The 17425-nt window shown below is 37.5% G+C and overlaps 1 protein-coding gene across 1 annotated transcript; it reads right to left on the bottom strand.

Moving 5' to 3' along the window:
• Nucleotides 1-1630: 1630 nt before the first annotated feature.
• On the bottom strand, nt 1631-14240 carry pprc1 (PPARG related coactivator 1). The gene is made up of 14 exons (XM_039672440.2): nt 14082-14240; nt 12252-12389; nt 12000-12152; nt 11814-11879; nt 9927-11709; nt 9806-9859; nt 8664-8724; nt 8313-8380; nt 3900-4554; nt 3597-3806; nt 2915-2990; nt 2702-2823; nt 2475-2626; nt 1631-2119 (listed from the first exon to the last, which is right to left on the bottom strand). The coding sequence occupies exons 1-14, from the start codon at nt 14160-14162 to the stop codon at nt 2019-2021; spliced, it is 3720 nt and encodes a 1239-aa protein (XP_039528374.2). The 5' UTR covers nt 14163-14240; the 3' UTR covers nt 1631-2018.
• Nucleotides 14241-17425: the final 3185 nt, after the last annotated feature.

The raw sequence follows: 17425 nt of genomic DNA, 5'->3' as shown, positions 1-17425 counted from the left end.
CTCTAGCAAGGCTGTTAAAGAGACAGCGAGAATATGAGCTCTCCTCCTGCCCCTGCCAGAATGAGAAATTTAGATGTCATTCGTTTCATTTACCAAATAATAATTTTGCATACGTTATATATACATTTAATAGTAAAAACTAAATTTGTTGTGTTACTGAATAGACATGGACAGTAATGGAGACTCTTTGAATTAAAAAAAAATTGTCAAGGCCATGTATTTCTGGACGTACATTGAGTTGAACATCTCTTGTCTTACGTCTGCAGTAGACGTGCACACACACACTTAAAGTCAGTCTGGCTATTTTTTGTTCTTGTTAAAAAAAAATACAATGTTAATTTGTAAGATAAATTAATTGATGTGGGGTATATTTAAATGTCACTTTCAGCGGCCAATGGCTTATTGCGTAGGAAATGTCACCCCTCTGTATGTCGTGAATGGTTCGGTCCACTGTTTTAGCGCTGGTTTCAACCATAGACAGTAAACAGGTTTCAACTCAGCGTTAATGTGGAAGACATAAATTAATAATCTCTCAGACCAGCCTTATACGAGACGTATGTTATTTGATGTCAATTTCACACTAGTTGTTGTAAAATCCACATTATATTTGAAAAGACATTTAACTTGTATTACCCCTATTTTTACAGTCTATGGTATAACCTATAATCATCCACTTAAAGTGATAGTTCACCCCAAAAAAATGTCTTGTATGAATTGCAATACTGAACACAAAATAATATATACCAAAAAGCAGACCTATTTTGAATATGGAATATTCAAATATGGGGAAAAATACAATGGAAATCAATGTTGCCTCACAACTGTTTGGTCACAAATATTCTTCAAAATATCTTCCTTTGAGTTCAGCAACAAAGACAAGACATTTAGGGTTTTCTGAAATTTTATGAAGGTACATTTAAAACTTTAAGAACAAGGAGTAAATCAAAGAGAGAACAATTCATCAGCAAATGTCTAGGGAGAAACACAATGAGCTCTATTAGCAACACTCCAGAGTTGGAAAATACAACTTCCAGCAGATATCCATTACTTTTAAATATATTTAAAAAAATAAAAATAAATAAATCCTAAATCAAGTTAGATCTATTTGAAACGCAAAATGACATCAACATATGAAGTCTTGCTTTCTGTGAAACTGTCTGAAGTGAGTTTGATTAAAACAAATCTGCCAGTGTGCTCCGAAGTTTTTCGTTACTCATTGATATTTGTCAATGTTTTAATAATAAGCTCATAATTTTTATTTGCATCTCATTAAATGTATGTTCATATAAAGATGTTTCAATATTTGTGTTGGAAAACATGACAAAAATTGCAGAGGAAGATATTAACGCATATAAAATTATATAATACATGCAACATTTAATGCCATGACTTTATTGCCCTGATTTAATGACCTTTTAAGGCCATAATTTGAGTAAGGGTGTAGCAGTCATGTATTCTAGCCATTCTCAAGTTTCTGTAAAACCAAGACAACCCCCAAAACAACATTTATTTCAAATCAATGTTGCTTATTAGGACAAGAAATTACCACAAATATATTTTTAAATCTTCTGCAAAAATCCTCAAGAAAGAATGAAACAGATTTTTAAAATCACAAAAGACACAACAAAGGCATTTTTATATCTTAGGTTTATTTAGATTGAAATAAATTCACCATTATAAACCCATTTCCCCCAACATAATGTTTCCATTCAATTTATTTTAAAATGTATCCAACATTCAGCGTCAGATTAAACATTTAAATAAATTTAATTCTTTTAAAAAAATTCTATTTTTTTTTCATTCCAGAGTTTTAATATATTTTATGATATTTTTTTGCACTTTTAATTTTTCTTACAAATCTTCACTTCAATAGAAGGTGTAAACTTGCAGAAACAAAAAACAAAGAAAAACAACAAACAAAAACCAAAAACAGTAATTGAGAGGCAACACTGGAAGTGTGGGGCAGCATTTCGCTCCGAGGTAATAGGTCTTCTCATCGGTGGTGGCTTGAATAATCGTTACCTTTTCAGGTTCCTCTGAGCTTGCTTGAGTAAAGTGTCAAAGTCTAGTGCATCAAATTTGCCCTTTGTAGGGTTTGGACTGTACTCCCTGTTTGAATCTGAAAACCATCAAAAAGAAACTTGTCACATCTTTAATAGAAATGTTTACAAAGACTAAAATTATGTACCGAAATCTCAGCCAAAAAAGCAGTTTCAGTTTCGGCCAAAATAGATTTGTATGGCTGAACGTCACCATTTCAGCCATACAAATCTATTTTGGTCGGAACTGAAAATTAGGTTTTTTTTTTGCCTTTTTGGTTGAGATTCTTTTTAATTAGCGCTTCTCCAAAGATTTGTTTTGACAGCATCAACCCAAGTTAAATTAAAGCTTTCATTTTGTTTTGGGTAATAAATACATTCTGGTGCATCACTACAATAAATGGAAAGAGGAACAGCTAATCATGCAAAGCTCACCAAGATCAGCATAACTGGTTTTGCAAAACTGCCTCCTGCCTCCAAAACACAGGTCAAATGGAAGCTCATTCTGCTCCCTCAGCCTGCTTCCATTCTCAATAGCATTAAACGCATCCTTTTTGCTATAGTATGTAACAAAGCCGTAGTTGTCTCTGAAATAACAGGAGTGTTAGCAATCCTCTTGATAATGTTAAACAACACATCAAATAAATACAGAGAAGCCATACCCATTTTCTCTAAAGTGCACAGTGCACTCCTCAATCTTTCCGAAGAATGAGAAGCGTTCTTTCAGCTCCTTACGAGTCATGCTTCCCCGAATTCGTCCAACATAAACAACTCTCCGCTCCTCCTAAAAAACATTTCAATTGAAATGTCAGAAATCAAATCACCAAGGTGCCTTTGGGAACAAATGAAGACATTTCCCTGATTGAAATACTCACAATGGCTTTCTCTTTGCGCATCTTTGTATCCTCATTGCAGTTTTGTGAAAGGCGGTAATCGGGCCTCTGATTGGGGCTGTCAAAAGTTAAAACATTTCAGGGTTAATAGTTAACTTGTACTAACAAACCATAAATAAAATAAAAAACAAACATCCTGCAAAGTTTTAAATCTGATTCAAGTGCACCGTACATAGTTATTGTCTTTCTAAAATAAGAGTCAATTAAGTCAATGAAATCAATCGTTTTTCAAACCAGTCTCCTGACATCTCAAAAGCAAACATTTGTCTTGCGTTGCAAACACCTTTGCCATTATATTATATTTTTGGAAATGACACATACACAATTATTGAAAACATAAAGCTCTTTCTTTTTCTATGTACATTTCTGTAAAAGATTGAAAGTAATTGGCAGAGAGATGTTGAAATATTGACGTTAAACACGGAAGTAACCAAACTATTTTTTTTTTCTGGTTGTGAATACAGTATTACACAGTCTGAAAAAACTATAGCGTGACCTTTGGCCTATTTGTAGACCTATTCTAAAGCCATGATTGGTTGGTATTAAAATGAATATTGAACTATGATAATCTCAATGACAAAAAAAATGAAAAAAATAAATAAAAATAAAATAAAATAAAAAACACAGACGACAGCACAGTATTTACTAACATGCCAGTTCTCACCTTCTATGAGTTTTCCAACGCAGACGTCCATGAGAATCAGAGGAGCGGGACCTGGATCTAGAGCGGCTGTGACTCCAAGATCCAGAGCGTGAGCTTGAATAGGAATATCGACGCCGACGGGGTGGGGAAAATGACCTGGAGCTGGATCGGGAACGAGATCGAGACAGGGATGAAGAACTGGATCTGCTGCTGGAGTGACGAGACCTGTATCTGTGAATGTAAAAAAAAAAAGGATACTGTGCTCTCAACATTCCTTTAATTTTCATACATGTATAATAACCATAGACAAAAGTCAAAGCGGACCTTTTCCTGGGTGGTGAACGTGACCTGGAGGAGGATTCAGAACTGGATTCTGAGCTCCTAGAGGACTGGGCTCTGTATCTTCGCTTTGCGCGGCCTCTCTCCTGCTGGTACTGTCTGGAAGAACACTCAGAGTAGTCCAGAGGTTTTTGCTGGTTGCATTTTGCTTCATCCAGTAAAGAGCTTTCAGAGTCAGGCCTGTTTGGAGAGGCATCTGGAGTCATCAAGGAAGAGCGGTTTAATGTGCACCTTGTATCTGCAGATGGTTGACTGAAGCTGAGGTTTCCTTCTGTAACTGGAGTTGATGAAGCCTTGGAGACACTGTTCTGTGTGGGCTTAATGGAGGGCAGCTCGACAGTCTTGATAACAATGCTAGGCTGTTGTTTGACATTCCATCGACTGCCAACTTCATTTTGATTGGCCTCTTTTGAAGGGAGGCAATAGTCATGGTCAAGTGAGAAAGGTCGAGTCTGCCCAGTGGTAGTAGGGGTCGGAGGCTTGCTGCGCAGCTTATTTGAAGGGAGTGGTTTTGCTTCTATCTGGATGGCTTTGCTAGGAGTTGGCTTAAGGACCTCTGACTTCTTGGTTTTCCCCAGCAGTGAAACCGGTGCAATAGGTTTCCACATCTGGTGTGGAGGAGTGGCAGGTGGTGTAAGGCCTATGGGATGATTCAGATAAAAAGATTATTCTTTTTATTACTTTATTATTTACATTATTTAACAAAATAGGTAAAATCATACACTACTCATTTAAATTAACAAGCTATATTATATACACTACCATTTAAAAGTTTGGGGTCAGCAACTTCTTTTTTTAAAGAAATTAACATTTATTCACCAAGGATGCATTTATGGATGCTAGGGCTGTCAAACAATTAATCGCGATTAATCACATCCAAAATAAAAGTTTGACTTTAGATAATATATATGTGGGTGCACTGCATATTATTATTTTATATATATATATATATATATATATATATATATATATGAAGAGTTCAGATGCAAAAGCCTCTAAGTGCCATTTGAAATTTTCTTCTAGAATGATCATTTTTATCAAGCTTGTATATTTAAGTTCAGTGATTTCACTTAAATGGCAATGATAATTACCTATTAATTGTTATTTAAGTGAAATTACTGAACTTAAATATACAAGTTTGATAAAAATCATCATTAAAGAAGAAAATTTCAAATGGCATTTAGAGGCTTTTGCATCTGAACTCTTCATATATATATATTAGGGCTGTGCAAAAATTAATTGCGATTAATCGCATCCAAAATAAAAGTCTGTGTTTACATAGTATATTTGTGTGTGCTGTATATAATTATTTTGTATATATAAATACACACACATGCATGTATATATTTAAGAAAATGTGTTATTCATATATAAAATATTTATATTTATACAATTTAGATTTTGTATTTATATTTATATACAGAATTTAAGCGCAAATAATTCTAAAATATATACATGCGTGCATAGCTATTTATATATACAAAATAATTATATACAGCACACACAAATATATTATGTAAACACAGACTTTTATTTTGGATGCGATTAATCGCAATTAATTTTTGCACAGCCCTAATATATATATATACACACACACACATTCTTGTATATATTTAAGAAATATTTTCATGTATATACTGTATACAGATTTATATATAATTTATATTATATATACACCAGTAAATATTTTAAATATAAATACCATTTTTTTCTTAAATATACATGCATGTGTGTTTATTTATATATATACAAAATAATTATACACAGTGCACCCACATATATTACATAAACAACTTTTATTTTGGATGCGATTAATCGTTTGACAGTCCTAATGGATGCATCCATGGAAAATCCATGACAGTAAAGACATTATAATATTAAAGCTGCAAGCAGCGATGGGCGGGCCCTCGCACCTGTAGCACGTCGGGGTCTGAGGCGGCCGCGTTGCATTTTCTGCAGCTCAGCCAGTGCGGCTGTGTATTTACTACGCTGCTTCGTTAAAGGTCACTTCCTGTTGCCAGCAGGTGGCACTATGACTGTGGGTGAATGTCGGAATGTAGATTTGTTCAGGGTGGGACTCTCGTCAAAGGTGTAAAATTTCATGCATATCTGGGCTTTTACAGTCAAGTTACTACAACTTCCTGTTTCAAGGCGAATCATCGACGCCACGGACACGCCCATCGACGAAAACCCGCAGATAGCACAACTTTACATCGTCAATGCCTTTAGAAGGCACAGCAGAAATGTGAAGTCGATCCGACTAAAGCCCTAGGAGGAGTTAGTTAAAGTACGTAATGAGTAAATCATCAAAAAATGGCGGTAAAATTAGAAATGGCCGACTTCCTGTTGAGTTTAAGGCATCGCTCCAGGAGACTTTTCTGTGCGTCTGGTCATGGTAGATGTACCACAGAAATTTCTTACATGTCGGTCAAACATGCGGCGGGGGCTGCTTTGTTAAAGGCCACTTCCTGTTGCCAGCAGGTGGCGCTATGACTGTGGGTGAATGTCGGCATGTAGATTTGTTCAGGGTGGGACTCTTGTCAAATATGTAAAATTTCGTGCAGATCTGGGCATTTACAGCCAAGTTACTACAACTTCCTGTTTCATGGCGAATCATCAACGCTTCGGACACGCCAATCGACGAAAATGCGCAAATAGCACAACTTTACATCGTCAATGCCTTTAGAAGGCACAGCAGAAATGTGAAGTCGGTCCGACTAAATCCCTAGGAGGAGTTCGTTAAAGTACGGAGTGTGTAAATCGTCCAAAAATGGCCTCCAAATTCAAAATGGTGGACTTCCTGTCAAGTTTAGGGCATCGCTCCAAGAGGCTGTTTTGTGCGTCTGGTCATAGTAGATGTACCACAGAAGTTTCGTACATGTCGGTCAAACAAGCGGCGGGGGCTGCTTCGTTTAAGGTCACTTCCTGTTGCCACTAGGTGGCGCTATGACTGTGGGTGAATGTCGGCATGTAGATATGTTCAGGGTGGGACTCTTGTCAAATGTGTAAAATTTCGTGCAGATCTGGGCATTTACAGCCAAGTTACAACAACTTCCTGTTTCATGGCGAATCATTGACGCCACGGACACGCCCATCGACGAAAACACGCAGATAGCACAACTTTACATCTTCAATGCCTTTAGAAGGTACAGCAGAAATTTGAAGTTGATCCGACTAATTCCCTAGGAGGAGTTCGTTAAGGTACGGAGTGTGTAAATCGTCCCAAATCGGTCGCCAAATTCAAAATGGCGGACTTCCTGTCGAGTTTAGGGTATGGGTTCTTGAGGCTTTTTTGTACGTCTGGTCATGGTAGATGTACCACAGAAATTTCGTACATGTCGGTCAAACATATGGCGGGGGCTGCTACGTTACAGGTCACTTCCTGTTGCCAGCAGGTGGCGCTATGACTTAGGGTGAATGTCGGCATGTAGATTTGTTCAGGGCGGGACTCTAGTCAAATGTGTAAAATTTCGTGCAGGTCTGGGCATTTACAGCCAAGTTATTACAACTTCCTGTTTCATGGCGAATCTTCGACGCCACAGACACGCCCATCGACGAAAACGCGCAGATAGCACAACTTTACATCGTCAATGCCTTTAGAAGGCACAGCAGAAATTTTAAGTCCATCCGACTAAATCCCTAGGAGGAGTTCGTTAAAGTACGGAGTCTGTAAATCGTCCAAAAATGGCCGCCAAATTCAAAATGGCGGACATCCTGTCGAGTTTAGGGTATGGGTTCTTGAGGCTTTTTTGTGCGTCTTGATATGATACACGTCCCCACCAAATTTCGTGCATGTAGGTTGAACGTGGACGAGGGGCTAATTTTTTCCAATTTTCTAGGTGGCGCTATCGTGCCATTTTGCCCCGCCCATCCGCGAAACCCACAAAATACGAAATTTTTCACCAGTCCTGACATGCGTGCCAAATTTGGTGAGTTTTTGAGCATGTTGTGGCCCCGAAAATGGCACTTACTTTGCAGAAAAAAGAAAAAAAAAAATAATCCTAACAGTTTCAATAGGGTCCTCGCACTGTTAGTGCTCGGGCCCTAATTACACTATTTCAAATTCAAATAAATGCTGTTTTAATCTAAGAATCTAGTATCACTTTTTTAAAGCAAAAAGTATCACTTTCCACAAAAAACATTAGGCAGCACAAATATTCAACATTTATAATAAACATTCCTTGAGCAGCTAATCAGCATATTATAATGATTTCTGAAGGAGCACATGACACTGAGGACTGAAGTAATGATGCTGGAAATTTAGCTTGGCCAGGAATAAACATTTTAAAACATTTTTTTAAATAACATCTTACTGCATTTTGCTATAGTGATCAGAGACTTTTGAATAGTGTACATAAATATATTGCACACTAAATGATTTTTTTTAAATTAGTTTACCTGCCGTGCTTCCCAGGTCATGGTTGCGGGTTTTCTCCAGGGCCTTAGTCTCCACCTGCTGCTCATAACTGAATTAAGAAAATAAATGAATAAATACAATTTGCCATGGCAACATCAAAAGCTTTGAATTGCTGATGTTGTAAAAACATCACTCAGACTGACACAAGCTATGCTCATGTTTGTCTCTACTGGCCACCTTCACATTCTGAAGTCATATTGAGAGACTTCATTTGTTTCGGCAGGTCTTGGTGAAATGTGGCTTATGGCCACACACACACAAACATTGAGTTTGGTGCAAGAGCAACACAAGGGCTGTAGGGTAACTCCATCACTCTGCCTCATAATACTCACCTGGAGTTTCCTACAGCGGCTGCTCTACCACAGACCTCCGGTACCCTTGGCTCTTCTTTTGCTGGAAAGAAAAAAGGAGGGTTGTGAAATACCAAATACAGGAGGTGAAAGTGGGACAGACCCTTAAAATAACTGCAACAATCAAATTGCTCAGCATTTAGCAGAACACAGCCACAACAAAAAGCATGTATTGTGATGCACTACAAAACTTCCCCACTCAAAAGCTGAGAAACAGCAGACTAAAGATAAACGCTTGTTTAATGGGTACACAGTCAGTATTCAGCCCCTACATGTCCTCAGACAAAGACAGCCAACTGGTTTTAAAATGGTTTTGTTAACAGGGCAAAATTCCAGCAGTTCAATGGACACAAGCACATAGCAGCTGTTGTCATTAAAGCCACGCCCTCTCTTAAAGTTACAGACCCTACCCTCAAGGTGTGGTCACATAAGTGTAATATTAGCATGTTTTAATGTCAAAAATATTCACTGTCTATTGTTAATAACATTGTGGTTTATAAAGCAGAGCTCACGCAGAAATCACTTTCAAGCAAAAACTTCAACAGTTTCACTGCAGTTAACTCACAAACTAGAAAATGAGTAGTTTCCTATTTTCAACAGGGGCCAATTCCTATTGGAATGACTGGATTAAGTCCATGAAATTGCTAAGAAATTGTAATTCTGACCGCACCTTTAGGAATACCACACCCTCTTTTCTTTTTTGAAGCTGGACTGGTTCTATATGACTGGTTAATGTTTCATCATTTTTACAACATCTACACCATTTTGGTTAAGCAGAATTCCACTAGGAAAAGGGAACAAGCCTTCAGGTCATTTTAACTCGTTTGAACCGAATTCCATTAATACATCAAGATAAGATGAACACAGTGGTGTGACAACAGTCTTATCAAACCCACTGGGTCATGTTAAACTGTGAACTCTGTACTTGCAATCTATGCTTGACCTGGCAAAATGGACACACATTTCTTGCCAACTTTCTCCAAACGTTAGTGTGGCCTAGTTGCTTACAAACTAATGGTCTGCATCCTAAAGATGGCAGTACGGGTGTATGTGTTCACTAAGGAGGCGCATTGGTTTCCAAAGAAATTGCTGAACAAATACTTTAGCTCAGACACATCACTTACTCTGAGACTCCTCAAACTGCTCCAGGAGGCTTGTAAGATCAGCAGCTTCAATACCTGAACGAAAAAGTTCATCATAATCCAATCAACTGAATCTCTTAATTACACATGGAAAAATGCTCACCAATTTCATTTGTGAACGACTCAATCAGCTCAACTGTGGTGTTCTTCGGTTTGGTGATCTTCGAAGAAACCATCCTCATCTGCTCTGCCAGTTCAACAACTCTAGCCTGAACTTGAGCTGAGAAAAACGGCTGAACAGCTATCGGTGCAACATGAGGCTGTAACCGTGGGGTCAGCTTTTTAGTATTAGTTGGCGGGGTGTTTTTGGCTTGATCAGACACAGGGGCCAAAACAACCTGCTCGGTCTCTCTCTTTGCAGGCACAGCAGCAATAGGTTTAAGAGGAATCGAATTTGAGCTCTGAACAGGTGTAGTGATCATCTGAGGCCTTGAGGGATCTTTAGATGGCATATCTTCACACACATGAGCAGCATTGGGGTTACTATGTAAACATTCCTTATAACTAGGTGCATTGAGACCACGAGAGTCTCCAGATGTAGTGGAAACTGGTGGTGAAACCATCCTTTCAGGAGGCACCTCAGCCACACGTCTGATCGGGGTAGAGGTCTCAGTATGAATAGTGTTTTGTGGCACGCTGATGGGAGTAGGTAGTTTCTGGGATGATGAGTGGACTTCAGATGATGTACCTGAAGGTGGAGGGGTTGATGCTTTAGAAGTTGTAGGTTTCTTAGAGGAAACCATCAGTGAAGCTGGAGGGACGAGTAATGCTTCAGGTGTTGGGGGAGCAGCAGGGCCTCTCGGGTGCCATGCAGGCATGATTTCAGGTGCAAGGTCTTTTTTAACAGGAGTTCGCAAGGTTTTACGTGGGTCTCTGGGGTTTGGGTCTGGCAGGCAAGGTATTGGTGGAAGCTCCTTGGGTGCTTCAGGCAACTTGGGCCATTTAGTGCTGTAATCCTCCGTTTTGTCCAAGGGGTCTGGTTTCTTCTGCTGGCGGAGGAGACGGTACTGCTGTAAACTGAGAGGTTTGGGCTTGGTTTCGGTTTCATTACGCTGGCAAACATCATGTTGCTCACTAACAGGCTCTTGTTTTGAGGGTGGTTCTACCTCTAGAGACTGTTTAAGAGCTTTGTTCTCTCGCTGTGAGTCAGTGACTTTTACTTCAGCTTGAGGGGTCATGATGTGCTGCTCCTCAACCCGTGGCTCAGGGGTCATCAACTGTGTTGGACGAACAGTTTTGGGTCTCTCAGGCTCTGACGATAAGTGAACAGGTGAAAAAGTCACCTTTTTCTTCTTTTGTTCTTTCTGCTGTTTCTTCTGGGGCTCCTCTTTAACTCTTGAGCTTCTCAAAATTCTCGGCTCAACCAGATCAGCTTTAACAGGTTTACATTTCTTTTTCCCTTTACATAACTTGCCAACCTTTTTCTCCTCTTCAACCCGAGATACTTCAGAAGGTGGTGGTAATTTTTCAGCACTATCCTCAGGCTTTGGTTCCAGCTTGTTTATGCTTTTCTCCGGGACTCTTTGCTCTCCTTCTGCAGAGTCTGTGTGAGAAAAAGGGATGCCGAGATCTGGGATTGCCAGGATGGGCTCTCCATGCTCTCCTTGATCAACCACTTCTAGCACGAGGCCCCCCTCGGGCAGGAGATGCTCTTGTCCCTCTTCTCCTTCCATACATAATGTCATGCAGTAAGGGTGCATGTGTTTTACTAAATCGCTTAGAGTGACAGACATGCTCTCTCCATCTTGTTCTAAGGACACTGGAAGGCACCAATCAAACTCCTCCAGTGATGACAAATCAATATTAGATATTGAAAAACCAGCATCCCCATCTTCCTCTTCTCCTTCACTGTTCTGCTTGGATATTCTCTGCATTCGTGGGAGACTCTAAAACAAAAGAATTGTCTCACATTAGTTATGCATTGAAGGAAAAAAAAAACCCAATTAGACCCAAATTATGCACAAGAAATAAAGATTCAGAATTGAAATACCTTTCCAGGAAATTGTCTCGCATGGATCAATGCCTCTGGAGGAGACCGTGAAAACATCTTTCTTAGCTAGAGAGGATAAAGGAAAGTTTAGTTAGTATCTGAATATGCATCAAGCTGTTCAAAAACAAAACCTTTCTATTGAATTCCTGACATGCTTGGACAGGTGAAGACTGACTGGAGACTCACCGACGAGTGTTCCTGACCCTTCTGTCCTGAGAACAGGTCTGAATCCGGCAAAGTGTCAAAAGGGGATAAGTTCTCATCATCAACATTGTCAAGTATTTCAGTGAGAGCTGTGAGCAGTGTTGCTTCACTTTCTTCATCAATATTACATTTAACCTGAAACAAAGGAAGCATTTTTTGAATACCATTGCTGACTGACATTAAATTTGAAATTGCAAGTTATGCAATGAACAGTATTATAAAGGCATTATTTACTTCTCCAGTGGGGTTGTCCTCAAAAATGGACAGAATAGAAGGATCCAAGCAGCCATGTAAAACCTCCAAAGCATCTCCATTGTTAAGGCTGGGATACTCCAGACAGCTTCCAGTGAAGCTTCCCTGAAGGATCTCTGCCTGCAATAAATGTCCATTTTTATTTCATGGAGAATGGAGATAAAAAAATTTCTATGGAGAGGTCTTGCTTCACCAGACCACTCCATAGAAAAATATCAACTAAAACTCAAGACTTCAAGCAGTCATTTCCATTAGTTTACTGGAGAGTCTCGCTGATGCTACACAATTATTAACTGTAGTAATAGTAATAAAATCATACGTTTTTAAAACAATCAAAAATCACGCATTTACACATTAGCTGAGTTTGTAAAAAAAAAAAAAGTTTAACAAACAAACAAATACAATATACGGTCTTTAAGGCTTGTAATCTCTGGCCTGTTCTGCAGCAGCTGATGTTATGGTCAGCTTTGGTGTTAATACAGCTCATAGAATCATTTATTCACATGACTTCAAGTGAAACATTAATAATAATCAACTCTTTGTTTTAATAATTGTAATAATACTATGCTCATGAATTTGAGAGCAAAACACCAAAACTCAAAGAGCAGGCAAAGACACGCTATTTAAATCTGAGCACATTTAAATAGGCATTGTTAAATATAATGTGGTAAATAATAAATGAATAAATGCAAGCACGTTCAATTTTTAAAAGCGTTCATTTGTAGCTACAACCACGTGTCGCGCGCACACACACGTCATCCTGCCGCAGTGCATTACTGGGCAAACCCAACACCGGCACAGTTCAAAACATGCCGTGTGCTACCACACATTCTGCATGGCCACTGTCATTTTCTTAAAATATATCTAGACTGTATCTTTAGGCCAGATTGATAACAAATCATTTTCGTTTTAAATCTAAACGGGCTGAATTTAAGAGTGCTGTCAGTAAATACACATGGCCCAACATGACTGTCCCACCCATACCAGCACCACGTGCTGGACAGCTAGTCAACGCAAACCGCATTGAACAACATGGGGCTAACTTTTTTAGTTCACATTCACGACCATGCCATATTAGAAATTAATAGGTCATAAATGCAAACACTCGGCGTAAAACACATAAAATTGACTCCGTTGTCTGATAATCACAGTTTCAGTGTTAAATGTACGACCATCTATAAACACTGCTAGATTCATTCAATCAGCCACGTGGGTGTGAGTTAACTTACTTGAAAATGTAACAAACAACAAGAAAGCAACATTTGATAAACAATGGTATGTTTACTAAGAACTTACTAATAAATAATGTCAAAATACATACACATTAAATTGAAATTCTCCTTCAGAACTGACACATTCAAACAGCTAACAACTCCTAGTAACATATTATGGATAACATTAAAACCACAATACAATGCGTTTATAGTTTACGAAAAGAAAAACTCTCCTATTTTTATTAACTAAAACGAAAGTGTTGTTCTATCACTGGTCTAGCGTGATAAAGTTATGAATGTACATGCATGACAACATCATCTAAAACGACCACACTTTTGCATCAATTCCTTGACAAGCAAGTTCAGTGCAAAGACGTAACGTTACGAAATATAGCAACACCTGCAGAGAGCTAAATCTGTTTGTTTTTATATTTTTTCCCAAAATGTGAAGAAAAAAAATGATGGTGCATCCCCATCCACGTGTCACGAAGTCCTGCACATAATCGCGTATTTAACTTAAATATTTGGCACAGTGATAGATGTCATCAATTTCATTCAGGCACAACATCATATAAGTATCAATATATGCAGTTCTCACCTCGTCAAGATTCACCGGGGAGAACATTTGAGTATTACAGGCTTTTAACATCTCCTCGCCTGTTCCCCACCGCGCCGCCATCTTGCAACTCAACTGTGTGTGTGGAAAAACGTGAATCAACTGCAGACGCAGCAGCAGCCGGTAACAAACCACGTGCTATTTGCGTTCCCGGGAACTGAACGGGTTTAGCCCCGCCCCCTAACGCCTGTGCGTAAGCGTAATCAAACGTCAGCTAACACTCACAAATTCTTCTCTTTAGTTATGGTAAGTGGCAACATTTTTTCTTTCTTGCTTGATATTTATCAGCTTATGTAATGTTAGGGTTTATTATAAACGTTTGTTCAGTATAATGAAAATTGAGAATGCAAAATTCGTTCATTTTATTTGGAACACAATGTTTAGTCACAGTATGGGAACTTTGTAATCAATAACATCGATTTCATATTTCTCTGAACTTAGACATAGCCTGATGAAAAAATAAGTTCTGAAACTTTAATCATTTTTTCCCCTGAACCAGCTAGTCAGTTTTACAATAGCCCAGGTTTGTCATTTTGTGTCCAAAAAAATTGTGTATTTTTTTTTTGTTGTATAATTTGTGTCCATTTCACAAACACAATAAACTATTGAAGCATAGACTTTTATTTTTAAAAAAACATAAACACTGCTTTAGAAGGCAAACTTATTAAAAAAACAACTTATTATATTTTATAATTTATATTATTTTTATAATATTAATATAAAATAATAAATAATATAAATATTTTCATATTATTATTTGTTTTATTTTTAAGGAAGTATGTCTTCTAATGTAGACTATGTGTGCTAACCATACTATTCTGCACAAAATCCAATATTATGAAGCTGTAGTCCTCTCTTTGCAGTGACACATCTTTGCCAGCAGATGTCCTCCGTGTTCGTTCTTGTGAGCATAGCTAGCTACTAAACGCTAAACAACGATTTTAACATTTGTGTAAGCTGTTTAAACATGGTACATGCTTGTTACCATGAACTGTTTAATAAATTCCTGTTTATCTCACTGGAAAGATAACCAAACGCTCTCTTTCTGCTTAAACTAGCATTTCATGTCCATTTCTTGTAAAACTGCTGTTGTGGGCTCCACACTTAGGCTGTTAGCCACTAAGTGCCATTATATCTTGGTTTGGCTTTGTTGTCCAGTGCTTTCCTTCCCCTTTAGTGAACTTTTAATTGAACAAAATGTATTCTCTCCTTGTCACCCTTTTTAAGTGTCACTGTTTATGCTCTTTGCAGAGATGTTTAAACTTAAACTAACATGTGATTAGTAAAATATATTTTAAGTCAACAAGTCTAAAATACTTCAGCACTATCAGTTTCAGTTAACCCTTATGTTCAGTGAAGATAGGTCTCAGACTCACGTTCAAAGCTCTGCAGTTTTAATCCACATATACAACAGTTGGTCCATGCTGCAACCTTTAGACTTTTAATATACCTTTACAACCTTTTTTATTGACCAACAACACACTCCATGGTAAAATAAAACAGCATTTATTAGACGGCTTAGATGAATCAATATCAAAATTAATATGTTAAACTGTTTAAATAAAGAAGAAACTGAGAGCACCAATAACAGGCATAACTGATGACTATTATTAATACTGCAAATATATTTAGGCTAATGCAATTTGGGCATAAAATTAATCACATAGTACTAGCCAAATTTGCCTTTTTTGTTTGTAGTATTTGTTGTCTCTTCTTTTCCAAAATAGATATTTTGGTCACTAAGAAAATGTGCATTATGTGATCATTCTTTTTATTTGTTTGGTGTGCTGTGAATTGTGTTCCTCAGACATTTACTGCGAAGCATTACACTATAGCAAAGTGTTTCAAGAGAATGTCTTTATGAGCATTGATGACATCACTGCATCATCTTGAGGGTTTTGTTTTCGTAAGCAGTGTTTGTGGGTTGCTTTCATAAAAAAGTCTCATAACTGTACAATCTCTCATAATACAGCTGTCTGTCCCAAAGTGGGTGAACGAGAGCAATTACAATCACATTTTCGTGAGCAAGAAAATCCTGCTCCACCTCTCTTTAAAGCTGTGCTGTCCTGTTCTCTCCAGCCTATTCCTCACAGCTACCTGACTGTACTGAAAATCATTCATCCACCACCTCTGTTGCCATGGCAACTAGAGGGGAAATCCATTTTATCAGCTTCTTCGTCACACTACATCCTTCCGCCCCCCCCCCCCCTCGTTCATTCCCTACCAACCATAGCTTTCTTTATCTCTCTATGCTATCTCGTGTTATTCTTCTTTCTTCCTGTCTCAGTCAGAGGATAGACAGGCAGCAGAGGATGTAACTCCCTCAATAAACAGAACTATGCTATGGCATCAAGATGTTATAATACCTTGTTTTAGAGATTATGTACTTGGTTGAATCATGCTGTGTCATCTGTTGTATGGACTGCAGTGTGAAACTTTTGCACTATGTACTAGTTATCAATGACATATCCGCTGCCCTTTGCACATTAGAATATTTCATTATGTAACACTTATGCCTTCTCTGTTTAGTTGAGGTAAATTTCTTTCAAGCTTTTTTTCCTTCAAAACTATATTTTTAGTCTGTTATTTCTGTTTTTCTGTGGTATAACACATTTTTTCTGTGGTATAACACTTTTTTTTTTGTAAATATATCTTAAGTAAGCCTTTCAAGTAAGTGCACAATGTAGGGGTTTGCAGAAAGCATATTTCATGTATAAATGTGGCAAATGAACTTTAAAAGTAACCTACCATTCTTTGGGGTCTGTAAGATTTTTTTTTTTTTTTTTGCACCTAATACGTATTCAATTTATTAAAGTGACAGCAAATACTTTTTTAATGCCTTTACTGACATATTATCAATATTATCAAATAATCCTGAAAAAAGTATCACGGATTCCACCAAAATATGAAGCAGGCAGCACAACTGTTTTCAACTTAATCAATAAGAAATGTTTTTTGAGCAGCAAATCTGCATATTAGAATGATTTCCAAAGGATCATGTGACACTGAGGACTGGAGTAATGATACTGAAAATTAAGCTTTGCATCACAGGAATAAATTACATTGTAATATACCAAGCTATTTTAAATTGCATTTAAGAATATATGAATATATGATTAAGAATATATTTCATCAAAATATATTTTTGATCAAATAAATGCAGCTTTGGTGAGCATAAGATACTTCTTTATATATATATATATATATATATATATATATATATATATATATATATATATATATATATATATATAAAACATTCAAAATTTTACTGTAAACTTTTCAATAGTGCTGCAACTTTTATTACGTGTGTATGATATTGATCT

This window comes from Pimephales promelas, chromosome 11 (assembly GCF_988280905.1).
Source record: "Pimephales promelas chromosome 11, fPimPro1.hap1.1, whole genome shotgun sequence".
NCBI classification, from domain to species: domain Eukaryota; kingdom Metazoa; phylum Chordata; class Actinopteri; order Cypriniformes; family Leuciscidae; genus Pimephales; species Pimephales promelas.
Note: the sequence above shows the minus strand (reverse complement) of the source record. Positions and strands in the feature narration are given on the sequence as shown.